The sequence below is a fragment of the Corvus cornix genome, chromosome 2 (assembly GCF_000738735.6).
Source record: "Corvus cornix cornix isolate S_Up_H32 chromosome 2, ASM73873v5, whole genome shotgun sequence".
Taxonomy (NCBI): Eukaryota; Metazoa; Chordata; class Aves; order Passeriformes; family Corvidae; genus Corvus; species Corvus cornix.
This window is the reverse complement of record NC_046333.1, coordinates 95,279,670-95,307,030: the sequence shown is the minus strand read 5'-3', so window position 1 is coordinate 95,307,030 and position 27,361 is coordinate 95,279,670. Positions and strand designations below refer to the sequence as shown.

General features: G+C 43.2%; 1 protein-coding gene across 3 annotated transcripts; it reads right to left on the bottom strand.

Moving 5' to 3' along the window:
* Positions 1-8,300: 8,300 nt before the first annotated feature.
* DIPK1C (divergent protein kinase domain 1C) lies at positions 8,301-27,242 on the bottom strand. Of its 3 annotated transcripts, XR_005601488.1 has the most exons (5): positions 26,995-27,242; positions 21,508-22,185; positions 17,908-18,072; positions 15,742-16,266; positions 8,301-12,248 (listed from the first exon to the last, which is right to left on the bottom strand). XR_005601488.1 is itself a non-coding variant. In XM_039549503.1 (4 exons), exons 1-4 carry the CDS (start codon positions 27,175-27,177, stop codon positions 16,051-16,053), a joined length of 1,242 nt encoding a protein of 413 aa, XP_039405437.1. In that variant the 5' UTR covers positions 27,178-27,242; the 3' UTR covers positions 8,301-16,050. The 3 variants fall into 3 exon arrangements, 2 of the variants coding, with proteins under 2 accessions (XP_039405437.1, XP_039405438.1); XM_039549503.1 differs by having other exon boundaries at positions 8,301-16,266; XM_039549504.1 differs by having other exon boundaries at positions 8,301-16,266; positions 21,508-22,223; positions 26,995-27,219.
* Positions 27,243-27,361: the final 119 nt, after the last annotated feature.

Here is a 27,361-nt window from a genome sequence, read left to right as displayed (position 1 = left end):
AGCATTTTATCATTTGATAAAACTGAAGTGTCAGGGTTTAAGGTGCAAGAACAGGTTACCATATAGGAAAGAACTTCATGTACTTATTTCATTAGATGCTTGTGGTGGTGGAGTCTCCACTCTGAGCCCAGCAAATAGACATGCCTCAGGACTGCCTTGGGACTCCTGCGGCGAGAGCGGGGAGCACAAGTAATCCAATCACCCCTCCTTGGGAATAGCTTGGATAGCAAGTATAAGGTCAGTATTTAAAATACTCACATGAACTGTGCAACATCTTCTGTCCATACCTAACAAATTAATAGTAATTAGAGGAGGAAGAATTCAGTGGCTCTTCCCTTTGCAATAAATTATATTCTGTGAGGTATTAAAAGAGCATCATCTCTTTCAACCCATTTTTGTACTATTTCTCTTGCAAAATAAGTAGATACAAGCTTTAATTTCAGGCTAGCACTCTAGCCAGTGGGATTTTGGTTTTTTCAAAATGAGAAAAATTGGTTCCTTTGCTGAGTGGATTCCTGTGATCTAAAGCTGCAGTGCCTGTTATCAGTATGCAGCTGCTTGCTTTATATTGCTAACTTCTGAAACACTTCCTCAAGTATTCCTGAAATAGAATATTTCATGTAGAAATAAATGAATTTATGAAACCCTTTTAATTATTTTACTTCAGTAAAAAGATTAAAATCTAGGTCTCTCTTGCTCCACATCCATATTGTAATTTAGAGAATATAACAGAGATTAATCATTTTCAAATGCCAAATACAGAACAAAGTCTATTTTCCTTTCCCACACACAATCTGAAAGCCATCAAACTCCTCCACCGACCTACTGTGCATATGAGTTGAACATTGTCAAGTACAAATTAAGGATCTGATCTAGCAATTGCTTCCAAGCGCAGTCTTACAGAGCTGTGCCGGCTGCGCTGAGGAAATCACAGGCTCGATTCAAAGCCTGCAGAGCACTTCCTGACTGCACGGGGGAGCAGGCATCTCAGAGGAATAAAAAGGCTCTGAATCTGCAATTATGGGCCATATCTAATTGTGAATCTGCAAAAGAGAATATGTTGCTGTCTCAATTGTAGAAAAATTTTGTATCATTTAGCAATAAGATGGCCTGATGTGTTTTTGGAGAGGAGGGTGTACTTGTCTTGAGGGGCTGTTCCAGAATGAGGTTGGTGAGAAACTAGACATCAAGATTTGAGTTCATATGATCTTGCAGTGCCATTTATTCCCAGGGAACAGAGGAAGCCTCCTGCCCTGCTCCCAGGGAAGCTGTTCAGTGGGAATACATTAGGGAGCAAGGGCTTATATGTAGCCTAGGCTACAGCTGGTGAATGCCACGCCACTCACTGCAGTGTGGATCTCTGTAATTAGCACTTTGTATTTGCACTATGCATTTTAAATCAGGTGTGCATTAATGCATTGGTTATCAAGAATGAGCAGCACAGAGCGTCGAGATTTTTATAAAGACTTATTCAAAGCTAGATGATTTTTAATGTGTGTGATTAGTTGCAACCAAAATTACAGTAATAAATAAAATTATATACAAAACAGGATAGGAGGCTTTTACATAAGAATGAGACAAACGGTACAACAAATGCCAAATTGATTTCTAATGCTGGTTCAAATAAAATGTTTATAGGAATTGCTTATGCTTTGATCTCAGTACTGAAAAATGTGAAGATTTTGTTTAGTAAAAATATTTTAAAAGCTATTAAACTCTCTGTTAATGTAAGGCATGCAAGTATTTGTAAATGCCTTAAAGAGTGACACTAAAATTGGGAGTTTGTTTTATGCAGCATAGTGATGTGATTCACAGCAACAGAGGAATCCCAAAAATTATGGAGAGTTCTTTATCTTGAAATTCCCCTTTGCTCAAAGTTTCCAGTTCCCAAATAGTGGGTCTGTTCTCTGAAAACCATTATTTGAGCTGGGACTTCTACAGTGCCCGTTTTGCAAAAGCGTTTTGGAAACTGTGGGGAGCTGCTTTCAGGCAGCTCACAAACTGGGGCTAGTCTTTGGTATAAAAATTTTGGTGTTTGCAGGACTGCTCCTTTTGCTGAGAAGCCACAGGTCAACAGATTCTAGACGTTAAGAGTAGTCAGTAACTTAGAAAAAAAAATGCACTAATTCCTTGCCATTTTTGTATTCCTGTGGATATTTCTCAAAGCAGATACCTTTTTTTTCCCCAAATATTTTCTTTAATTAATTGGTATTTCTCATTCTTTTAAAAGTTGCTAAAACATTCCCAAGCAGCTGGCTGTGGATGCTTTCCACTAGAAAAAATACTGAAGCACCCTTGAATCCAATCCTAATGAGCACTGCACTTCTCTAGAGCAATTTATCCCCAAAGTCTTCTGTAGGGTCTGATCGACTGGTTTCTGTTTTCCCTGGCTCTGCTTCTCACTTTGGAGTAATTTCTGTCACCAGCTCTCTCAGTGGCTTCACCCTGAACAGATTTTCTGCTCAATTTCAGATTTTTCCCGTGTCTCTCAGTCATTCTGGGTTTCCTAATGGAATTAGTCTGTGCCCCCCAGCTGTGATTTAACTGATAGGAAAACGGGTTTCTGTTATCCATATTTTGTATTTGATGTTTATTCACCTCTCTCTCCATTTGTGCCTGTTGCATTTGTGTTTCAACGTATTTCATCACCCTCTGGAACACTTCCAAATGCCACCTCACCTTTCCAGCCTACAAAGGAAAGGAAATGTTGCACTGAGCCAGCTCCTGACCCCAGGGAAGCTGCCCTGGGTGCCTGAGCCACCCTGCCTACCTCACCTCCAGTCTCTGCAGTTCCAGCGGAGCTTTGCTTCGACTCCTGCTCCCCCTTCCGAAAGGAGTGGAGAGAGGCACAGACATCTCCGTGGAGGTTCCCACCACCTGATTTCTTTCTTTGAGTGCTGAAGACCACGGAGATGGTTGGTGCTTTAGAGCTGTCAATGCCAGCACTACCTTGGGCTTCTGGGTGCTTTGCTGGGCAGCCAGGATGCCAGCCCAGGGTGGCAATGCAGCATGGTAGTGCTGGAAGCTCCAGGGTGAAGACACTATCCCAAAGGTCAGGGATACCTTTCTTCCTGTATTTTTTGTAGGCTATTTTTTTTTTATTTTTAGGGAAGGCCAAACCCTCAAGGAGTTCACTGTTAGATGTCACCTGCACATTGCTCGTTAATAAAAAAATAATTTATTTTTCTGCCCTGAGGTAATCAGTAACAAATATGAGGTAGTGCATAACAAATGCATATCTCAGAGCACAACTTGACTGTGTAATTTCATTTGCAACACTAGACGAGAAGTTAGTCTGTCACTACAACCATGCCAGATTGCAACCAGTGAGGATCTGACTGCTAATTTTTCTCTCCCAATGGTCTGTACTATTTTGCAAAGAAGTTTTCTTTAATGAAAATCCCATTAACATTATTCTCTTTCACTCCCATTACCTAAGAAGGTTCTATTTATGTTATTAAAAAATCGTTTTTCAAATACACCTATTCTGACACTTTCTTGTTCTGACGATGAGAAAATCTCTGAATAACGTGAGAAGAATAAAAATGTGCTGCCCTTTTTTTTCCCCATAAGGAACATATTGTAAAAGATACTTACCAGTTTCACCAGAACTGTTTGTGTGAGAGCATTTGTGGTTTTCCTGAGAGCAGGGCTGTTAGACAACTATTTTGTCTGACTCAAGAGTTGCTGACATGTCTTATTTGATAACTGATGCAACTGCACAGCCTGTTTAAAATGTTCAGCACCAGGTCCTCAGACTGTGTAAAAAGCCCCAGCTCCATTAACTTCACTGGAGATTTGTCTATTTACACCAGCTGGCACAGTGGAAAATGCAGCTATTATCCGTGGAGGGAAGGGGATAGGAAATGCCGGACAGGCAGCCACTGACAAATAGATTATTTCTGACAACAGAAGAGGAGCAGAATGAAATTCCCCTCACTTTTTTCAATACTGCTATTAAATGCTGATCCACTAACTAATGCCACAAATCTTTTTCTTCCTACAAGCAGCAGGCTTGCCTCACAATTTATAACATACTCACAATTTCTGAGGGGCCTTCCAAGGAAAGTCTTTTAGTAACTCTCAAATATTTGCCACAAAATTACACCAAAGATCCTTCAGTATTCATCTGTGATGTTAAAAAGTCAAAATGCTGTTGTCAGTGGTAGCAAAACAGCTTGTAGCAGAATTCCTGGGAAGCCTGTGCACCCGCTGAAGAGAGTTTGATAGGCTTCTGTGCTGTGGCCACTCCAAGTTCTGGTTCAAGACAATAAAGCCCCAGGGTGTCCCAGAAATTCAGCAATTCATGCCAGCAATTTCCAGCTGCTGACTTGGTGGATGACAATATCCCTAACTCTCAGCAACAAGCCCTTGCTTGCTCTCTGAGCCCACTGATTCAGAGGAGCCAGGTTTGTTCTCACTTTCAGCAGACACCGTTCTCTGTTTCCTGCGCCAAGCAGCAAAGAATGCGTTGGTGATTAGAAAACAAGGGGGGTTATTGCCTCCTCTCTGCAGATCTGATAAATTATGACAAGGTATACTTAACCTTTATCCTTTCTGGCATTCTGATGAACTGCCTTGATGGTTTTTTGGCAGTCCAAGCTGCCCTCTCACTACAGTGGAAGGATGAAGGCAAGGCAGGAGCATCTGTGGCCACAGCTGAATGCCCTTGCAGCTTCAAGCAGAGGAGGAATCTCAACCTGCCTGAGCTTGTTCCTACTTAGAGAGCCATGGGATGCATTCAGTCCTCTCCCTTGCCTCATATGGGTCAGATTTATGAAGAATTACTGTTTTTGCAGCCTTGTAAGGGGTCAATTTCAAGGTCTCCAGCCCTGTGTTATTAATGAAAACCTAAATAGTACAAAACTACTAATTAGGAGATCTTAACACCCTCCAACTTAATCTTCAGATCTGCTATGTATGAGGGACTATTGTTTCATACCATTATAACTTAATGAGGAGTATGTTATTAGTGACAATGAACTCTTTGTGGTTTATGGGTTACTGAAGAATATTTTTTAAAAGAAGGCTTTGTGCTCTCAGGGCAATTTATGTTGGAACAAGAATGTTTATAAACTGCAGGTGTCTCATTAAATTCTGCTGGTGATTAGAAGAAGCAGCCATGTGCAGAGATCTTCATCAGGGGCTCTATGATTTGTGTAGTCATGCTCAGTTTTTCCCTAATAGCTACACATTACTAAGCATTGATGCTCAGCTGCTGTGAGCAGAGCTCTGCAAAAATAGTTGGTTTCCATTCAGAAGCAAATGGCTTCGAGCCAGCTATTGATTTATAGACTGACACATCCTCCTTTAAAATGGGTGTGAGAACATTAGCTATTACCTGTTACCTTTCTCTAGAACTATGTTAAAAATAATTTTCCACTTGATAAACAGAAGCACAGAGTGTGATATTTATAGTGGTCATTTTCATAGAGACCTCTGAAAAGGGCTGCTTTATACAATTGCATTGGAGAGAGAGAGAGAGAGAGAGAGAAGGGTTGAGAAAGTTTGTCAGTATTCCCAGTTCTGGTTAAATGGTTTGGCCTGAAGGCAAGATGGATACATGCCCATTTCTTCCCAGCATCAACATGTGTTTGAAAACAGCAACTTGGCATAATGTTTTAAAAAAAACCAACACTAAACACAAAACCCTTTTGTATCTGCAATATATACTGCTTCTTTGGGAGAAAAGGGCAATAATATCCGAGCTTATAACAATAGTGATACATTATTTAGAATTGTGCCATGTCTTATTCATCTTAAAAGACATTTATTTTCATATTCCTACAGAATTTATTTTAAAATTCTCTGCTAGTAATGTGACAACTGCTTTTTAAAATTTTTATATCTCCAGCGCTTGGCTGGTCTTTTTTTTGTTCTTAAACTTGCAGTTGTGCCCGGGGTAAAGAAGGAGTACTGTGTTTTTCTCAGTACTGAGCTTCTGTTTGGGAGGGAGAATTTAAGTCGCACAAAAAAATATACCAAACTATTTGGCATGTTTCTGATTTTTTCTCATGTTGAGGTCTTGCAGTGGACATAGATTATATTGATATCAGCTCTCAGCTCTGAAGGGCTAGAGAGGTACAAACATGAATGCAAACTCAGGCATTGTTTATTACCCTGGTCCTGTCCAGCCCCTGGCACAGTGAGGCCCTTATCCACTTGGCCTGAGACAGATACCAAAATATTTAAACCATGATCACATTTTCCTAGAAGTTCAGATGGAGATTGTTTTGGGATCCAAGAATTTTGCAGAGGATTCATCCTATTAGCAATGCAATTCTGCTTTTCCTTGGCATTCACAAAACGGTTGTTCTTCCCATTCCTCAGCTTCCTCAGCTAGCCTGAGCTGGCTTTGGCTAGGCCAGAGTGTGATACCTGTGCATCAGCTGAGGGTAGAAGATGCCTGCAAACTGAATGGGCCACCTGTTAGACGGAGATCAAATGCATGCTTTTGGCTGCTTCACATGAATAAGAGCCACAGTTAAAAGAAACATTTAGGTATTTTGAGTAATAATAGTTTTAAAAGGCCATTATCGTTCTCTGATTTTTAAAATGTGGTTCACATTTTTGAAAGGCTCCATGCTGGCACTGAGACATAAAGGCCACCTAGTCCAACCTCTTGTTCAAAGGTGGACCAGTTAGACTGGATTTCTTAGGGTACTGTCAAGCTTGAATATCTCCAAGGACATAGACTCTACAACCTTTTTGGAACACTGTTCCAGGGCTTGACCCTTTTCACTGCATAAAACCTTTTCTTAGTACCGAGTGTTCTTCCTTGTGCCTGTTGTCTCTTGTCCTGCCATCGTGCACTTCCAAGGAGAGTTTGGCTCCATCTCCTGTACATGCCTCCATTAGCTGTACACAGGAGTCACTGTTTAAAGCTAAACAAGCCCACTCCTCTCAGCCTCTTCTCATAACAATCTTCCCTGTTCCTATGCAAGAGAGAGGATGTGAGGTTTTTCGTAGGACTTGCTTCTTCTAATGAAAAGCCACTGTTACTGTCTGCTTTTAATAGCAAGCACTTCATAGTACCAGAAGTGTCTGCAGAGATCCATACAAGCACCCTTTAAAAGCCCATACCTATTGATTTGGCACTGCTTCAGCTCTGCTTTCCAGCATCTTTGCAGCTTGAGAACACTCAGTCAGAGCAGCCAGTTTAAATATTTATAGCTGTGTAGTTGCACACTCCAGCTACCAGACTTTTATCCAAACGGCCAGACAGGTGTGTGTGCCTGCATTTAAAGCCCTGTTGCTTACAGAGATGGCATCTGACCTGGCTGACAGCTTTGTGAACTCCTGGACTAAAAATTAAACGCAGCCTTGATGTGCTTTTTCATCTATAATATAAAAGGATGGAGCCCAAATTCTTTCTCTTCCTTTACACTTACAAAAAGACTGCCTTATTTTGTACTGATTTTTCAAACAATTCTTCTCAGTTTTCCACATGGAAAAGCAGATAGTATTAAATACACCCCCACAATTTTTTTGCATCAGTCTACATTATGAGAGTAGGTCTTTCTCAGCAAAGTTTGTGTAAAGGCTGTGGGATGGGGTGATATTAATAGACGAGGAACTTCCATGGTGCCACATTTGTTTTGTGTTTTTTCACTGCCCTTCTTGGCATGAATGTGGTGTTCCTCTGAAGTGCCAGTCTCATCATGGAAAAGGTTATTTCCTTCTTTTCTGCAGCCAGAAGAGAAGGATGGCAGGCAGTGAGGTGAGTTCCCCACCATTGTGCTGGGACTGGGACAGGCCCCAGCTATGAAAGGGACTTTCCTGGAGGAGATACTTCAGCACTGGGAATGGTGTTAAGACTCGTCCTCTAGTACCCTATGGAGATCCATTAGAGAAGTCATTTTTATTTCCCAGTGAGCTTGTGCTCAAGGACTGGGAGAGTGAACACTTGTAACTCATTGCCTAATGGTCAGTGCTGTCAGAGGAGAGGGGCCAAGATTCAGCCTTCAGCCAGCAGGGCAGCCTGATCTATCTGCTCATTTTTCAGGTACAAGAGAGAAGAACTCTCCTGAGCTGCACCCCCAAGCTCCTTGACCTGCCCTAGAGACAAGAGGAGGTGCCTGAGGTGAGCTCAGAGCCCAGCCTCATCGCCAGCATGCCAGGCATCATTGGTGAGCCAGTGTGTATGGAGGGATAGCAGCAGGCTGTGCCACAGTCCTTGAGGAACATCCCTGGAACGTGTCTGAGTGGGTGAGCATCCCTGGATTGTGTCCAAGTGGGTGCAGCCATGTGTCGGTCTTTCCACAGAGATTCCTGCTATGGAAAGGAAACAAGCACTGGGCTATGGTTAAACATCTGTATTCTCAGTTTTATTAAATGAGTTTATTGCTCATGTTACTCCTACCTCTGCCCATTTAAAATTCAAGGAGCCCCTGCTCTGCTGCTGACATGAATCAAGAGCACACACTAAAATGCCAGCAAATCATGCTGTTGTAAATCCAGCCTGAGCCTTAAAACATGCCAGTATCACATGTGACTTCATATTCAGGGGGAAACAAATGCAAAATGAATGAGGTGGGACTGAAGATCTGTCCCTTCAGAGCCCATTTCCAGGCTTTTCCATGGAGCTTATCACTGTCCTGTCCAGCTTTTGGCTTCATTTCTTCACTTTTGAAAGACAACTATTGAAATGACAGTGGAAATTCAGGCAGTATACTTGCATTATCTAATGCCTCTTCAGTGATATTGCTTTGGCTAATATAATACTGTTTATCCAATATTTTCTAAGAGCTGGAGACTAGAATCTGATCCAAAAAATGTAACTCTTTAATTACTTAAGAAAGCTCAGTGAAATCAATGGGTAAAAATGCAGAGCTTGATTAAGCATTCTGTTAACTTTTCATTATTTCTGTACACTGTGTGATGCTCATTCACGCTGCTAATTACTCTTGCATTTCCTCAATTTATGTAGAATATAATATGAAAAATAAAACCCCAGGCATTTGTGGTCTACCCACTCAGCATTTGTGACATGAAGTTACAGTTCAACAATGGAATGCCTGAGTTATCTGTGTGTACACTGCCTTTACTCCACAAACAATAGAATACAAAGACTAAAAGAAAGACCATGGTTATAACTTTCCAAGGGTTGGCTTGTGTTCCTCCATGCTCTGGTCACAGTTTTTCCAACAGTCAGATGTAGGCTGAATCCATGCAAATGCACATCTGAACATCTGTTTGGCAAAGCACTTATATGTGCATATATAATCTAGAATCAGATAGACAAATGCTAGTATCGTTACATTAAAAGAAATTCTGAACACTGGAGTAATTACTTGGATATTTATTTACCTATTGTTGGACATTTGATCCCATTAAATAGGCCCTAGTTCATGTAATAAATATTCAGCCATTGATAATTGCCTGCAAGACTAGAATGATTCTTAACAGCCCTTGTATAAGAGAAAAAAATAAAGCTGACTTTTCCCAGCTCTTCACTTTCTTGGGATAATGGAAAAAATCAGTTTCCTAGGGACAAAGATACAACCTGAAATTTCTGACATAGAAATGGGAAAGAACTAATTATCATACCTGTGAAATTTGGAGTAGTAAACACATTGTGCTTTTTTAATTTTCTTTTGAACTTGAAAGAAGCAGAGGGCTTTGAATTATGCAAATACAGAGGAATGTTAGCTCATACATGTACATGGGATATTGGTTGAAATATCTATTTTTTCAGCTACTTACATTTAACTTCCTCTTTAGAAATAAAAACTGACCTCTGTTCTTTCCTGCAGCTTTGTATGTCGTACCTTTAAGAGAATGAACCCATCCTGAACTCAAGGCAGTTTGTTCTTTTCCTGCTGTAGCATGAATCTTGGAGAGATTATAACCAATTTAAACAGGATGGGGGATTCTGTTTCTAACTAGCTAGAAGCAAACTAACTGCTAAGGAACCAGCAAGGGAAAATGAGAGGTATTCACAATAGTCTCTGGCTTGGATTACATGTATCTTGAAAGCACTAGCAGCAGATGCTTGTGGAAGTGATTATGCACTGGATCATACGCACATCCTTCTGGCTGCCAACATCACTTAGGCACATTTTGTAGCATAGGAAAAATCCCCTCCAGTTTCCAGGAGAAGTGTGCACTGCAGAAGGCACCAAGAATCATGGTGTTTAAAGGAGCTCAGCAATTACTCTGCTGCTCCGGGGCCCAAGGCTACAGGATCAAAACTTTACCCACAGGATTATGGATTGTAGCCTTTCAGGGATTTCAGCATTTTGCTATACTTTAATTTATAGACACAATAACACTTCTAGTGAGAAAAACACTCCTTTTTCTCTTATTGGCCAATGTTGGCTGTTGCTAATTAGGGCAGTTTTATGCAATTATGTAAATAGTAGTTCTAAAAGCTTTTTCTATGTGATTTTATTCTGTCTAGCCTTTAGGCTGCAGATGTCATTATACAGCTTCACAGTCTATCTGACAGATCCTTAGATGCATACAACAAATGGCTTTGGCGATGACTGAGCTATATCCCCTGTGCTATTGTACTTTTTTATTTAAAGAACTACAGTGGAAATGTTGGGATTTTTTCCCCAATCAATTCATTGGCATTCTCTGATTTTTTGGTATGGAGTCTCTTATCTCTTTGGTTCTGAGTTCAATTATCCTGGATTTTCATTCTTCCAAGCATCTCGTTCTTTCCCTCGGAAGGTGTTGCTGCCTTTTTTTTGCTACTGAAAGGCCAGTAGTCTTTCTCCTGATTTCACTGAGGATCCAGGAAAGTGGCAGTGACTGAGGCTCCTGCAGAGTGACTTGGCTTGTTGTGTGGACTCGCTACAGGTCAGCCCAGACAGAGGGATTTCATTTTTCATCTTTACTAGGCTTCAGAAGGCATCTGCCAAAATAGCTTATCTGGTTGTTTGAATCCACTGATACTGGTTGTGGATTTATTTTACAGTTGGCTGTCCAGGTGCATAAACTGACATTACAACTACAAGGCTCCCATGTTAGAGCCAGAAACTCATTAAAAGCTGCCATTTATCACCTGTCTGGCCATTACATATGACAATATGATCTGCTGAAAGACAGGCAACCTGGTACATGGCTTCTTCAACCTTTTTTTTTCTTTTTTTATCTACACAAAAAAAATAGGGCAGCTTGGGTCTACACTTTATGACAAAGGAAAAAAATTATCAGTGAGGAGTCCTTAACTTCTTCAAATATGCGATGCCATTCTTCAGAAAGCATTTTTTTCAGTCAAAATTTCTAATTAAAAAAAAAAAAAGCAAACCCTTCCCTCTCTTCTCTCCTAGTCCCAAATATCTTTTGCTATCTCTAGTGCTGCCTCCAGCAATGTATCTGACTGCTCTCATTGAAGAGGGTATCTGGGAATTCATATTAGGGAGTAGTAGCATCTGTAAGAACAACCCTGGCTATAAAAATGCCCTGCTTTTCTGGGCTAGTTACCATGAAGTCAACCTAAAAACACAAGGGGGACCACATAAACCCTTTGGGGCAAGGAGTTTTGCTCTGTTTTACATCATCCTAGTGCAGGACTATTGCTTGCAGATGTTTTTTGCAGAGCATAAAATGCCAATTGGAGAAAATCAGAAGTAGTTCTGTGAAAATCTTGAGCACAGGGTTGAATTTATCTTTCCTAAAGATTTCCTAAAGATGAAGTAGACCTCCAACTGGACTCACCTCTTGTAAAATGTGGAACAGACAGTGGATTATTGCAGAGCTGAAGCACATGCTGCTGAGATGCAAAGAATGAATAAACAATGACTTAATGCCATTCCTCTTTCACAGAGAGCCATAAATATGGGGTAGAAGTTGCTGACTAAGGCACTAATTCAGCAGAGTGGTACAAATTAATCAGGAGGTAATGCCACTTTTATGGGGCAAAAAGGATATGGGAACAGACTGACAGAGCAAAGGGATGGGGCTGAGATCAATTGAATGGGAACAGACATCTTGGACTAACGCGGCCATTCCCAGTGCAACCAAATGCTATCAGTGAACTTACGTAAGTCATCTTTTACACAGAAGGGATGAGCAGTGGGAAGAATCTTTGCAAAGCTACAGTGCACTAACTACCAAAGAGAGGTGTCAGTAGGAATGTGCTTCGGAGACACTGGAAAGAGAGAGGAACCAAGCAGGAAGCATTGCAGTCCAGGTTAACAGCACAGCCAGTATGCAGAGGGCAGCAAAGATGCCTTCAAAGCCGGTGTGTGGACTTCCTCTGCACTGGGCCTGGTCACTGGGGCTTCATGAAAACTTCTCTGCAAAAGATTTTGAGCTTTCATGAAATTTTTCATCTGAATCAGGATGAAAAGTAAACATCAAAAAATGCTGAAGATACCAGGCCAGACAAAACACTGGTTTTGAAATTGTGATTCATTTCAATTATTGTCTCTTTCCTTCGCAAACCTTTTCAGTTTGAATTAAGTAAAACTGACAAAATATCTTGCATTTTTTTTCCAGCTAGAAAGTAACAAAACTAAGGATGTTAGACATTTTCAAAATTGGCTTAAAAGCTTTTTAAATGCATGACATACTGCAACAAGCACTGCCGGCGTTCAGCAGCACCCAGGACTCAACACCCATCTGACCTGGCCCTGCCCTCTGCAGCACAGGCCAGCTGGGTATCTCTTCATGCCAGGGCTGTTTCAGTGGGCAGTGCTGCCAAGGCAGCATGAAAGGGGTTTCGTCAGAAAGGAGCATCAGGCCTGGTTCTTCTTGTCAAACAGCTGTATGGATTTTTCCATCCAAAAAAATAGATATTTTCACCAAAATTGTGATTGTAAAGCCATACAGGCCCAAATTACAGCAGTTTGCACTTGCCTCCTTAAGGTAAATGTCAACTAAACCAGTGTCTTACATTTTTATTTCTGTCCAAGGGACATAAAGGCACAACTACTGTTTTATTCCTGTTTTGGTCATTGGTACCTGTGCTAATTAATTACAGTATTCCATTTGCTTCACTGGTAGGACTTTCTCTCCTGTTCCCCAGGATTTAGTGACTTTACAAAGCACACAGGGGGCTGTGAAGAATCAAGCCCTGTGTTCACAGAGCCTGTCAGATTCTTCTTGTGTCCTTGAAGGTGTACACCAAAGCCTGCCTGGAGCTGGCTGCATCAGTGATATGCAATCTCACAGCCCAGCCAAGGACAAATAACCCATTTATGTTGCTCTTGAGAAGTTTCTGGGGATTATTCTCTGTATCCCGAAAAGAAGTGAAACCTAATGTCCTGGGAAAGTGTGGTGTGGGGAAGGGAGGTCCCTGCCAGGTGGAGGTGGCTGCAGCCAGGCCCTGAGGGGGTTGGAGAAATCTGTCAAAGGCAGCTTTCCTTCCTGTATCCTGCCAAGGAAAAAGGATCTTCTGAGAAGAGTCACATTCCACCAGCATTTGGCTGCCACCAGTTTTCATTTCACTATGTTTTTTCCACCTGTTTTTGAAGTGGAATATCCCAACCAGCAGAAATTTCTCCTGTCTGAAATGCAAACCTGAAAATTATGTGGGGGGCCATAAGGGGAATATGACACTGCTGCAAAGTGCCAAGGGTCTGTGTGATACCTGCTTCTCCCTGAAGGTGCCCTCTGAGCTTGGGAAGGAGGAAAGAATGGGACCAGGGAAACAGGAGCACTGTGGTATATAAGATCTTCAGGTTCCCCAGCAGCATTTGGGATAAATATTGAGTCCCTCCTGACCTAGCAAAGATCAGTGCCATCAGCAGGGAGGTGGTGCAGGATCACACCAGTAGCACCATTTGCACAGTCGGAGATCTCTATGCCATCCCTTCCCAGGGGAGCTGACAGATTTGCATAGATAAGGTAAGTGAGGGAGCCACAAATGCTAACTGGTGATAACATAATCACATGACTTGGAGATAAAACACAGCATGGTTGATGTAACTTCATGTACATAACTCCTGACAAGCTCTCACTCTTGCCTGTAGTTAAAAACCACAATTTGTGAAGTCTGAGCCTTTCCCAGATGATCTGTACCATATCTTCACTGTTCCTTTCCATCAGAAAGCCTATAACAAATGTCTTACCTGTTTTATTCCTTGCTACAGTTTAAGCTGTAAGTTTAAGCATATCCACCAAGGAAATCTGGACAGGGAAGTTCTCTCCTGTTCTCTTTTTAGCAACCTTTCTGTTTTTGAAGAGAGTTATCGTGTTTATCTTCAGTCTCTTCTTCCTCAGACTAAATGAGACTTTGTTGAATCTTACATCATAAATCATGTTTCCATAAAGTGGGACATATTTTTTACTTCTTTTTTTTTTCTTCTATTTTTCCTTAATCTCTCTTTCCTTGTCTTCTCTCTATCTGATGCTTTACCTATCCCCACTCCTTTACCACAATCTGATTCTAACCTTAATTATTTTCTCCATCTATTTCATGACTTTGTAACAGGGCTAATTCTGGAATCCATGTTTGTTCTTATTCTGCTTTGCCTTCCTGCTTTTGCAAAGGATGATCTTAAAGTATTGTAACCTTATCTGCCTGCCTGGTTAAAGGAGAAAAGTGGACTGAGAGCAGCTTTACCAGGCAGGAGCTCCTAAGCTTGTGCACCAGCTTAGCAGCAGCTTGTCCTGCCCCAGGCAAGGCAGCTAACTTTGTTCTTGCTCTCAGTTTCTTGAGGGCTAGCGTGATTTTTAAAAATATGGTAGCTTATTGCAAGAAATATATATAAAAACCCACTAGCACCAGTCTGTAAATTTGAGCTAGGTTTTAAGGGGTCAAAGTCTCCTAAGCAGATCCCATTTTTCTAGTCAGAGGCAGTCTTTAGCTTTACTTTAAGGAACCACTACAGAAATGGAAAGTTTATGTCTAATTAGGGCTCACAGGCTTCACAGCTGCCATAAGCCAGAGGGACATAAAGATGGAGCAGATTAAGTGTTGTTACATGTCTCACATCCATAAATCAGTATTGTCAGTCTTAACATTGAGTTCTTCCAAGCTGAGGGCTTCCATAGGCTGCTGGGATTCCTGTTTGTGGGGTTTTTGATGTCCACATACCAAACCAGATCATGGAGACATTGCTCCTTATTGGGCCTACGCACGTGTAGTGTCTCCTGAAACCATGCTAGTTTTTCCAGCCACAACTCTGCACATTTGAAAGGCAAAGTTAATGATTTTAAGCTACTCTAGAGATCTTTATTTATGTAACTGACTGCAAGATAATGGATTTGTACAAAAATTTTCCTTTTGTTCATTAAAAAAATACTGTGGAAGAAAACTCTGGGTCTGGATATTGTTCTGTGCAAAGGACAGATTGTTGACATTCCTGGGCAATTTTGCTCTCTGGCAAAGGAGTGCTTCTTATCAAGTACTCTGATGTACAAGTGCCTGAGGGCTTGTTCACATGGGAAAATCCAGTGGCATTATTCATACTTCTTCACTGCAGAATATGAGTACCCACATGGGAACTCAGCAAGGGTATAATTATTGTGCTCTAGAAAAGTCCGAAGAGCTTTTATATAATTTCTCCCCAAAAAGTTAGCAATGACACAGGTAACGCACTGCCCCAGAGAAAATGCATTTAGGGACATCAGAAAGGACTGCTTTGTACAAAAGCAGCTCTTTGCTTGTGTGACAGCACATTTCCCTGCTTGAGATCCCCTTTTTTTTTTCACAAAGAACACTCTGTCTCTACTGTAAAAAAAACCCCTCATATGATGGAGAAACTAAAACAAACACCATGCATGTACTTATTCACACCCACCCACCCATTATTTTAATTATTGATAGAGTTTTGCTGCACTTACACTTTTCTTCTGTAAATGCATCCTCTGAGCATCACACTTAGATGCTATCTGAGCAGTGACTACAGCTCAGAAGGATGTGATGAATGCTGATGGAGAGGGGTAGCACTGGCTCAGGAAAATAAGCAAGAACAGAACCCAAGTAATGTAAAGCAATTTAACACTTGACAGGATATTAACAGGACTTGCTGCACCTGCAGCCATGAACTTCATTTGCATAGCAGAAAAGCAATCTCTGTGCTGTAAAAGTACAAGGTTAGGAGGGATGGCAGAGAGACTGGGATGTAGCCTTTGCAGTTCTGCCTTTTGTGTCTACTCTGCCCCTTGCAGTTCTCGCTGAGTGACCCGAAGCAGGCGGTACAACTCGGAGAGAGATTTCAAAGTCCTCTGGTGCCCGGTGGCACCTGTGTGCCCTGGCTGAGCACACTCCTGCACGGCTTGCTGCAGCTGCAGCTGCAGGGGCAGGGAAACCAGTGGTCCTCTGAGACTTGGGGAAAACCAGCGACGGAATATTTTGTCACAAATTACCTGCGGAAAGGAAGAAGAGCAGATTGTTGTGTTCCAGAAGCTACTAATGCCCTGCTGCTTCCCTGGGACTGTAGCAAAACGTCACCTGAATCCAAAATGCCTTCAGCTATTCGAAGAGGGAGGTATAGAAAAGGAGCATCCACAAAGGCTACACTCTAGCTATGGGATGACCCTTCTTCTCAGGCTCAGAGATCTTATGAGTGGCTGGAGGAGCTGGGGTTGTTTAGTCTGGGGAAGAGGATGCTTAGGGAGAACCTTATTGTCCTCTTCAAGTACCTGAAAGGAAGTTGTAGCCAGGTAAGGGTCTGCCTCTACTCTCAAGTGACAAGTGATACAAGGGGAAATGGCCTCAAGTTGTGCCAGGGAAGGTTATATTGGATACTAGGAAAAATTTCTTTGCCAGAATGGTTGTCAAGCATTGGAACAAGCTGCCCAGGGAATTAGATGAGTCGCCATCCCTGGAGATATTTAAAAGATGTGTAGATGTGGCACTAGAGACGTGATCTAGAGGTGGACTTGGCAGTGCTGGGTTAATGGTTGGACTTGGTGATCTTAAAGGCCTTTTCCAACAGAAACAATTCCGTGATTCTGCGTAACAAGGGTGGCAGGGTGGGAGGAACAGGTAAAAGGTCAGCAGGCTACACACCCCCAGCCTCTCTGTTGCACTAGTGCCACCAACACAAGCTGGGTGATCTGTAAGACACCTTATCCCAGGGCCAAGAACCCCATGGACACCCCTTCCCACTTCACCCACACACTACATCTGTACAGTGGAGAATCACAACCCCTGCTTACACTCGGGCAGCCGCCCAACTTTCACAGAATCATAGAATCACTAAGGTTGAGAAAGACTTCGAAAATCATTGAGTCCAAGTGTCAGTGCAGCACTGCCAAGTCCATCACTAAACCATGTTCCCAGGTGCAACATCTACAAGCTTTTTGAACATTTACAAGAACGGTGATTCCACCACTTCCCTGGGCAGTCTGTTCCAATGCTTGACCACCCTTTCAGAAATTTTTCCTCATGTTCAACCTAAACCCTCCCTGATGCAACTTGGTGTCATTTTGTCTTGCCCTACCGCTTGTTACTTGGGAAAAGAGGCCAACACCCATCTCACTGCAACCTCCTTTCAGGTAGTTGTAGAGAGCAATAAGATGTCCCTGAGCCTCCTTTTCTCCAGGATAAATATCTCCAGCTCCCTCAGCCACTCCTTACAAGATGTGCTCCAGACCCTTCAGCAGTTCTGTTGCCCTTCTCTGGACATGTTCCAGCACCTCAATGTCTTTGTTGAAGTGAGGGGCCCAGAAATGAACACAGGATTTGAGGTACAACTCAAGGATGTGACATTACCATCTGTGGAGACAGAAGTGCTAATCCCCTACCCCTACTTACTCTGCTCTCCTGTCTGAGGCACTGGGCTAACACCTACAAAAACCATGGCAAATAAGCACTATATATAGTGAATATAAAGATCTGTTTGTGTGCCCCAAGACAAGACTTCTGAACAGGACTGGCACTTACGTGGACACATTTGAAAACCTGACTGTCTTCATCTCACAGTCTCCTCATACATACCATGGATTTTATAGTCAGTGTGATTTTAAAAGGAATGGATTCATAAAACAGCTGTGTCTACTCACTTGCAAGTTGTTATTGGCTCTCTGTGCTCCACATTTTCTGATTTTCAGATTGCATTTTGAAAAGCAATCAAAGAAATTACAGTCTTCATCTCCCGTGCAGTTCTGTTCCAGGATGTCCCTCATTTTGGGTTCAAAAAAGGCCATATCCACATCAATGGCCACCACCTGTGAATCAAAACATCCCATCAGATCTGGCACGGCACAGCCTCTGGGACAGGGCTGAGCAGGCATTCTTTGCTGCTTGCTTTTGGAAATGCTGAGCTGAGAGCATCTGCTGGCAGGATCACAAGGGCTTTATTTCACTTAACTGAGCCACACTAGCCTTATAAACACCACTTTTTAAACAAAAACAACCAATGCTTATGACACCGGGAATGGAAAAATTGCTTGTGAACAAAATGCATCCCTGGGGTCAATTGGATTGATTTGCTTTAAAATGGAACTACCCAATCTGAAGACTGATTCACTTGCTGGTGAAGCATATTTAGATGGCACCTCAATCTCTTAATTGTGCAAGATGGTGCACAATTACCCATGGCCAGACAGTATCATTTACAGCTCTGCATTCAAACGAAACCCCTGACTTTGCCACTGTGGAAAGGAGATAGCTGCACCTGGTACAGCTCCTGCAAACCTGTCCTTGCATTCAGTGGGTTTGAGTCTGTTCAGCTGTAGAAGGAGATCCCTGACTTTGCTGAAAGCTGGGTCTGGCTTTGTCCAGTCTTCTTTGACACATTTGACACATTTATTGTGCACAGTTCTTGTTCTTACGGTCTAGAAATATGTCCTGTAACAGAGTCCAGCCAGAAGTTGGTCACAGCAGAAAAAACATGAGTGAAAGGGGTCAGTCACTTTCCTCCCCCTGACATGAGGCTCTCAGAGCAGTGTGTACGCAGCACAAAGTGTTTGCAGTACTGCTGCCTGTGCTGAGGGTGAGACCTCTCTGGAAGCAAAGGGCTGTAGTCTCAGTTTCTGCCAGTGCCACTCCAGCCATGAATGCTTCATTAAAGAAATCACAGCAATAAAGAGGGAAAGAAAGGAATCCAGTAAGGGGATGGCAGCTGCCTGACGTGAGCCAAGCTGTGGGTGACCACAGGGAAGGCGACCTCTCTCCAGCGTCGTGGATATGCAGCCAGCTGCATTTCACACTTGGCAGTCAGGATCAGGGATGTTCCCCTGCAGCATCTGACACACATTCTCGTAGGAGAAAATGTCTGGGACCTGGGCAAAGCAGAGTTACTTGGGCTCAAATGGTAGTTTTATTTTTAAGATTCAACCTCCCAAGTAACAGGAGAAGATGAACTGTCTGACTGGAATAGCAACTGGATCAACCCCAGGAACTAATGATGTCTGGTTTGGTAGAAGGCCAAATAAACCTTCCACAGGCAAAATAAAGAACATGGTCTAATCTTCATTTTTTACTACTCCTTTTTCCATAGGGAAAAATCTTACAGAGATGAGGCATATCTTAAAAACATAAGTGTTTTTAAGCTTTTTGGAGAGCTTTATAATGATGATGTAGCCTAAGGAATTTCACATTTGGGCAGGCAAATCTTTTGTTGTTGTTGTTGTTTTTCTTCACTTCCTTAAGCTTTCTGTGACTTTGCTGCTCAGTTCTTTGGAGAAGAGACAGTGAAAGCAGTGCAGGGTTTCCCCAGTCCCAGCATCACTGCATCACCTCCCAGGCGGGGTCTTTGCCAGAACTGAGCACATTTGACAATCTGATCCATTGCTCCACTAGGAAAATCAGCCCGGTTCCCAAATATGTGGCTGCCAAAGCGTTCAGTGGCTTCACTGAAATTCATCTTTTACGAAAGTGTGTGGGCTTCCAGCTAGACTCTGTAAAGACATACCTGGGTGATACTCTGCCTATAAACAGCTACATTTTGGTGGGGTTTGCTGCGATCATTGTTGATGAAAAAAGTACCTAAGAAAATACAGGAAGGACCCAAATTGGCTCATGACCTGATTTAAAATCATGTTTAAGGTGCTGTAATCTTTCCAGTTTTCTCTGAAGTACTGGTGAAAGAGGAAGCTCTCTCCCAGAGCACTGTGCATTCACCCAAACCTCCTTCTGACTGCGTACCTTATGTGGCTCCATGGCAGCTTAAAATTCTTCTGGATGATCTAGCAGACAGCTCCTCTCTGTGCTGCAGGAGAGCATGTGAAGGCTGGAGACTTATCCCCACCACATGAAAATAATCCTCAAAGTAAAACTATTGCATTCCAGGCACATTTCTTTGGGCATTAGAAGTCTCATTACTCAAATGAGGAATAGTGGTACTATTACAAGGTTTTTTTCTCTCCTATACAAGAAACCAGCAAGTGAAAAAATTGCTTAAAACAAACATAAGGGACAAAAAAGAGGCTGCCTTGCCGTGTTCCCATTCTGGAACTGGTTGGTCACTGGAAGATCCTGGCAAAGCAAGCCTCACTGAAAGGACTCATAAGAGAAGACACATCCGGTATTCATCCCCTTTCCCTAAATTTAATGTTTTTGTGTAAGTAGGTTGTAAAACAGATGCTCTGGCGTGTGCTCAGCCACAGGCAGCCACAGGCAGCCACAGCCCTGAGTAACTGAGGAAGATGGGCATTGAGGAATTCCTGCTTTGCCTAAATAGTGGTACAGCTTTCTTTAGTTTCTTGCTGTAGCTCCTCACCCATTCCCTCTTCAGCTGCTGTATTGCACCTGAATAAACAGTAGAAGGGAGGGAAGGGTGAAGGGAAACACTCTAATTGCTCTTAATGACTGTATGTTTAGGCAATGTTTGTCTAGTACTCTGAAGATACAAGTGTTACACTAACACTCAGTGAGTACTAAAAACAGTATTAAAGTTCCTGGAAATGCTTTATATTCACTCAGAGTGCAGAAACTCCACTGACGACACTGCAAACTGGGACCCTAGTTCAAACACTTACTGCATGGTGCCCCCAATCTGTAGACAAAATTCCAACCAAAACCAGAGGAATTTCTGTCCACAGAATGAATGTGAGCTGCACCACTACTCAGAAAATATGCATAGCTATTCAGGTCTGAGTTACAGCTGCACAATGAAAAGTCAAAGAGTGACAGTAGCAGGGAGTTTCATGTCGCTGTCCTTGCATAGTTTCCAGACAGATAAGCTGAACACTGAAGCACAAATGTGTGTGTTTGGACGTGGGGAGTTACCCTTGTGTCAGACCACGAATTCAGCCTGAGCTTTTAAATTCATACAGTTTTTTCCTTTCAGCATCACTACCAGAAATATGACTCAAATTACAGCTTCATTTAGAGCTTTTGAGATCCCCTTGCCTCAAGGAGGCATGCCTCACCACATCCGAGGGACCTTGCACCAATGCCTTTGAAGAAGTGAAACAAAACAGAAGTGAGCAAGAAGTTTTCAAAAGAAGCAGGAGGATTTAGTGCTCCAAAAATGTGGCTGTACACATTACAAAGAGGAAAAGCAGTAGAGAATCTCCCCTGATGCTTGTAAATTCACTGGCTTTGCAAAAACTTAGCCAGAAGCTGTACAAGGAGGGGAGTGTCATTTTTACATGGTTGTCTTCAGACTAGAATTTGATCTCAAATTCCTGGAACACCACCCCAAACACCTAACTTACCGTGAGATCGTGCCTGATAGCGAAGTTTTCTGGTTTGATGTCACACAGGTGAAATCGGTGAGAGAAATCATTATCAAAATGCTGCACCATGTCCAGAAAGCTGAGTGCAATATCAGTGATGGCTCTCACCCTGCTTCTCTGTCCAGTAAGGGAGGGGCTGATCACATTTTCCAAGGGAAAAAGAGTTTTGTGCCAGGCATGTCCAGCTGTGAGATACTCCACAGCATAAAAGTGTCCACAAGAGCCAATAATTCGTAGCACGTGTTTGCTGAGGTCCTGCAGCAAACTGAAGTAGATATATTCTTCCTGCTGGAGCAAGGACCACATGCTGGCCACCTGTGCTTTCCAACGTGGTCCCTTCTTCCTTGTCCACAGGGGCCCCATGGTATTGTTAGACAGTTCTAGCCCCAGGGCATTTTTGACCTCCAAAGCTACCATAAGCAGAAGCTCTGTTTCAGGGATATCCTGTGTTTCCACCTCCTCTAGCATACTGAGGTGCTGGTAGCTGGAAAAGATCTCTTTTTTGGATTTCAGTATGATGGGCTGGCCTCTCCAATCAGCCTGAATGACCTTCTTACCTCTATCATAGTAAAGGCAGTGTTTGTACACCAGCTTCTGTGCCACGCACAGGTCTTCACAGAGGTCCCCAGTCAGGGCTCCGCTGCTGTAGTCGAGGCACTGGAGTGAAAGAGCAGAATATTCATAGTAGAGCCATGCTCCCGTGGACCATGTAAAAGAAAGACAAATAATGAGCAACAGTCCTAAGCTCGAGAGGTTTGCAGCAGCCGTGGAACTGCAAACACACACCTACAACCAGTGAGTCATTCAGTGGTTTTTCAGAATTCCCTAGCGATCTATTACTAGGGGAGTTCTGCTCCAAAACAGGGGTTCTGAGGATAGTAAAGGACAGGCTTTTCAGGGGCTAGGAAAGGGACTGGATGACTTGTTAATCTGAAATTTTTTACATGGGTTCAGTGAGACAAACTTGAAACATTTGTGGCTCTGCTGTGTGAGATGATGGATTATGACACTTTAAGGCCCAGAGTAATGCAGGACTTCTCTGGAAGGTTCGGGGCAGCATAACTTAGACATCACCACTTAAACTACAGCAAAATCCATGGGTAGCTGGATTTCTGGAACATTCCACTGCTCTGCAGGTTTCAGCCTTACACTCAACATGCCTTGAAGGAAGATCTGACAACCTCCTCCTGTACTACCAGAAAACATAGAGGTTGCATTCAATGCCTTTTGGACCAAGAACTTTCAGAATTTTTGAATATGCAAATGCTGCAGAACACAATGACTTTTCAGGTATTATATGTAGTTATCAGAAGTGACATTTTAATATTAATTGCTTCAATACTTAATTTTTTTTAAACTGGAATGAAATCAGGCCTTGGAAGCAAGGGAACTGTTGCTTGACAGTTTAGTGGTCAATGCAAATTAGTGAAAGAACTGCAAGGATTCCCTCACCAGTCCTTCTCTCAAGCCATAATAATTTCCATAATATAATTTCCAAAAGCCAAGGCAGTTGATATATTCCTATGGGCATTCAGAAGTGCAGGTGTAGGGACTGCTTTGGGATGCTCAGTAGAGGGGATGATCAGAGGTCTCTGGTAGAAGGGGAATAGAAGAGGTGGTGTAGAAAGCCAAACATCTGTGAGGCAGCTTGACAGTGTCATCCACCTCCATTGCTTTCTGGCATTTGAACCTTGATTTAAACAAGCTGGCAGATCCCCCTGCATGTTCAGGACTTGCAGCAGCTGCCTGAGCCTCACCTCACTTGTGACTGGCTGTTACACACACAAGGAACGTGACCATCGCATTCAAGTAATGTATTTTCTCGGGTGTGTACACCAGAGGAATATGTTCTGATGCCAAGCAGCATTTAGAGTCCAGCCTTAGACAACACACTGGGGAATGGGTGGAGGATTAAGTCCAAAATCCAAGAATGGTGATCAATTGACTGAAACAGCTCACTGAGAGCAGTTCAGAGAGACATAAAATTAATTTATTTACATTGTGATGTTCTCACAGCTGAAGTGACAACATGCAATGCCAGCAAGGAGTGTCTTGCACGATTGTCTGGACACTGAGTCCATGCATGTATGAAACACACACACACATCTGCATCCTCATCAGGATGGCCAAGGAGATTCACTGGACTGTCTGCAGGCTTCAGAGCCTGCAGATCAATATTCTTGCTTTTGAAAATCTGTCCCTATGAATGTAATACAGTTTTACCCTACCTTTTAAAGTAGAAAACGTAGTTTTTTCAGCAAAATCTAGGTTAGCAGTTCTTACCATCCAGATCTCTAAGCATTTTTTGAAAGAAAATTACAAACAGAAGGAATTTTTTGGGTCTTCTTTGGATTGTAAGTATAAGCACATTTAAAATTCTATTGACAGACCACAGTCTCATTCTCTTCTGCTACAGTAAGAGAAGATAGGGCTTAGTCATGTAATTGGGTTCACACGGGTGAGCACTTGCCCCTGTGGACTATTTTTCTGTGGTTCACTCTCAGAGGATCCACATGCATGGACTTCTGGCATCTAGAACACATGACCATGACCTGTAGCCAAACATGGCAAGGTGTAGCTTATTTTCCTGTGTTGACATCACATCATTCTTAATGGCATTAGGGAGGAAAAGTAGTTGTGGAAAAAGCAGACTCAGATTTCACAGACAGGAGACAGATCCTTTTTGAACCTGGTTGCTGTTTAGGACTTGTCTGCTGTTTTTTTCAGTTTAAGCTATAAATATTTGATTGTTAACCTAGTATCTGACAAACAGTGTCTGAATCATATTCTTCTTACAATGAACTTGTGCAGTGTTTTGCAAACTGGGATCTGTGGAAGAGGCCTTGACCAAAGAGCTCATGGTCTCACAGTGATGAAACACAGATCAGCCTTCCAGAAGTGCATTCTCAGCTGGTCATCAAGGCAAGGAAGGCTTTCAAAAAGGCTTGCTCAAGGAAACAATCAAGAAGATTGAACCATTTCCTATCAGGCTTTGAGGCACAGTCTGCATTGGTAGTTCATCTTGAAGCAATTATTTGACCCTTACATCCATTCCAAAGTCACAGTTTTACAGGACAATCTTCCATCATATTGGCATGGCTTGTACTATTGTGCTCCCCAGTGTACGAGCTTGCATTTTACAGTATTAAAGCACAAATTTGGTGCTTTGGACTGAAAACATTTAACCAGGTAATACAGATTACCCTGCCATGACAAGACGAACCATTTATTATTTACCAACCCAGGAACTTTTGCACTAACTGCAGACCTCGCTATGCAAGACTGTCTATCATCCTGCTGATAAAAGGAAGAATCAATTCCCCAAAGAAATCTTTCAGAAATGGTCCTCCACACTGCCATCCCTGTCTTAATGACTGAATTTTGAGATCTGTTGATGAGACAGCTTTAAATCAACCTAATGATCGACCTTTGAAGGCCACAGATTCTTCTTTATGTGCCAGATTCTTAAAACTAAAATATGATAGTGATACTAAGCCAAAAGCCTTATAAAGAAGCAGCTGTACTACACAAAAATGCAAACACAAGCATGGTTCAGACTTGCTCATATGTTTCTTATTAAAATTAGCTACATAATTTTTAAAGTCCTCAGTGCACTTATCAAGATAAGTTTAAAAATCTGGGTTTAAATTAATGTAAAAGATTAAATTAATGTAAACCTTGCTTAGGATTTATATAAATTTAAGTAACTCACTGTACTGCCATCAGTGGCCTGAGACTGATGTTTTGCCTTGTTAGTTACTACTTCTATGTAAATGCAATACAGAGCCAGGTTTGGAAGGCATCAAAATGAATTGATTTCTCCAGAGGCAACAGAAATTGATTGCTATGATTTAGTGTGTTCAGTGTAAATGAAGATGAGACTGGAATTAGGAAAGAGGAAGAGGGATTCTTTTTGAGAGTTAAAGTTAGTCCCTGCAAATTGCCCAATGCTATTTCAGCCTTCTCAGTGCAGTACACATCTGCACAGATGGATATCTTACTCAGAATAAGAAAATAAAACCTTCAGAAATGCCACTTGCAAGGGTATTTTCACCCACTTCCTCAAAATAGCTCATCTCCTACTGACAGATGAATAGTAAAAGATTTTTGCTTAATGGAAGGTGTGATACTCAAGCTATCAGGTTGTTTGTTTCATTGCTCAGTTGCACTTTCTGTAACTGTGAAACTCATGCTGTGCTCAGAAGATGTAGGAAGACTTATTTTGGGGCTGATGAAGATGAGCTCATTTTCTATATTCCATTAGAAGGACAATTCCTTTCTAACGTCATCTGGGAAAACTGTTGCTTACAAACCTTACCGATAGTACTGATTCTTCACTTACAGATGAGCACAGCAATTTCAGCCACTCTTCCTCTGGAAGGAGGGTCTGAAACTGAGCTACCTCTCAGTGATAGAGACAACTTTCCAAGCTTGCGTCTGAAATCTGATCCCTGGGCTTTTGAAGCCTTGCCTGACGCTTTCCAAACTGAAGAACAGCAACAAGTCTCTGTCCATCTGTTTATTGGTGAGTGTGATGGCGAGGACCTGGACCTCCCTGAACCTGATGGCTCCGTGCACCTCCATATATCAGTGTTCTTCCCAAGCACGTAAGGAGGAGGCAGGAATCATTCCTTCAGCTGCAAACCTGAGCTCAGCCCCACCTCAGTCTGGCTCCTGAGGTAAAGAACCTGGAGCACACTGCCATTAAAAACACGCTGTCAGGACCGCTGCCTACACTTGCTTTTCCTTTATTATACAGAATTAAGGAAAATCTATGATCAGTTTTTGCTTCCTTGCAGTAATAGATTATTTAATTCCCAGTAGGATTCCTCCCTTCCCAGCTAACCACCGGCATTACAGATACCCTAACTAAGAAACAAAATTAACTAAAAGCATTAACCCACGCTGCTCCTCTTCTCAAAGTGTTTCCTACACAATCCTAAATCTGTTCCTTATTATTTTTAAGGGAAATTTCAATGAATATTCGCAAATCCTTTCTTGAATTTTAACCACATCTTACACGCCAGCCCCCTCCAGACATAAAGGAGGCGATCCATGCTGCCTGGCACTTCTGAAAGACGACTTTTGTCCAAACAGCTTTTCGGCTAAAAACAAACAAAACCCCCCAACACCCGGAGGAAGGCTTTCCTCCGCTTCGGAGCATTCGGCTCTCCGAGCTGCCCTTTCCGAAGCGCATGGGCACCGCACCCGCACCCCACGCCCGGGAGCCGGCCCGCCGCCTGCACCTGACCTCGCCCCGGGAAGGGAGGCAGGCAGGGAGGGAAGGACGGAGGGAGGTAGGGAGGCAGCCGCCCGCCCGTGCGCACCGGGAGGCGCCGGCGATGCGGCACCTCCGGCGGCCGGAGCCGGGCAGGGCACCCCGGAGAGCAGCCCCGACGGGCCGCCCGCGCCTCGTCCTGCCGGGCAGCCCCCGGGAGATGCCCCGCGTCCCGCCGGGGCACGTACCAGCCTGGCCAGGATCCGGTGGCTTTTCTCGTCCGTGCAGCGCTCGGAGAAGACGCTCCTGTGGAGGAGGAACAGCGCAGCGCTCACCACCACCCAGCAGGCAGCCCAGAGGAGGAGCAGCAGCAGGGCGCATCGCCGCCAGATTTTGAGCCGCAGCCGCTTTAAGCCCGGGATGCCCCTCATCGCCGCGCCGGGGCTGGGCTGGGGCGGCCGCTTCAGCTGCGGCGGCCCCGAGCGAGCGGCGGCGGGGCCGGGGGAGCCGCGCTGCGCCCCCCGCACGCCCGTCCCACTCCCGCCGGCGCTCGGCGCCCGCAGCCCCCGCCGGGCTGCCCCGCTCCCGCCCCCTCCCCGGGCCGGGGCTGCCCTG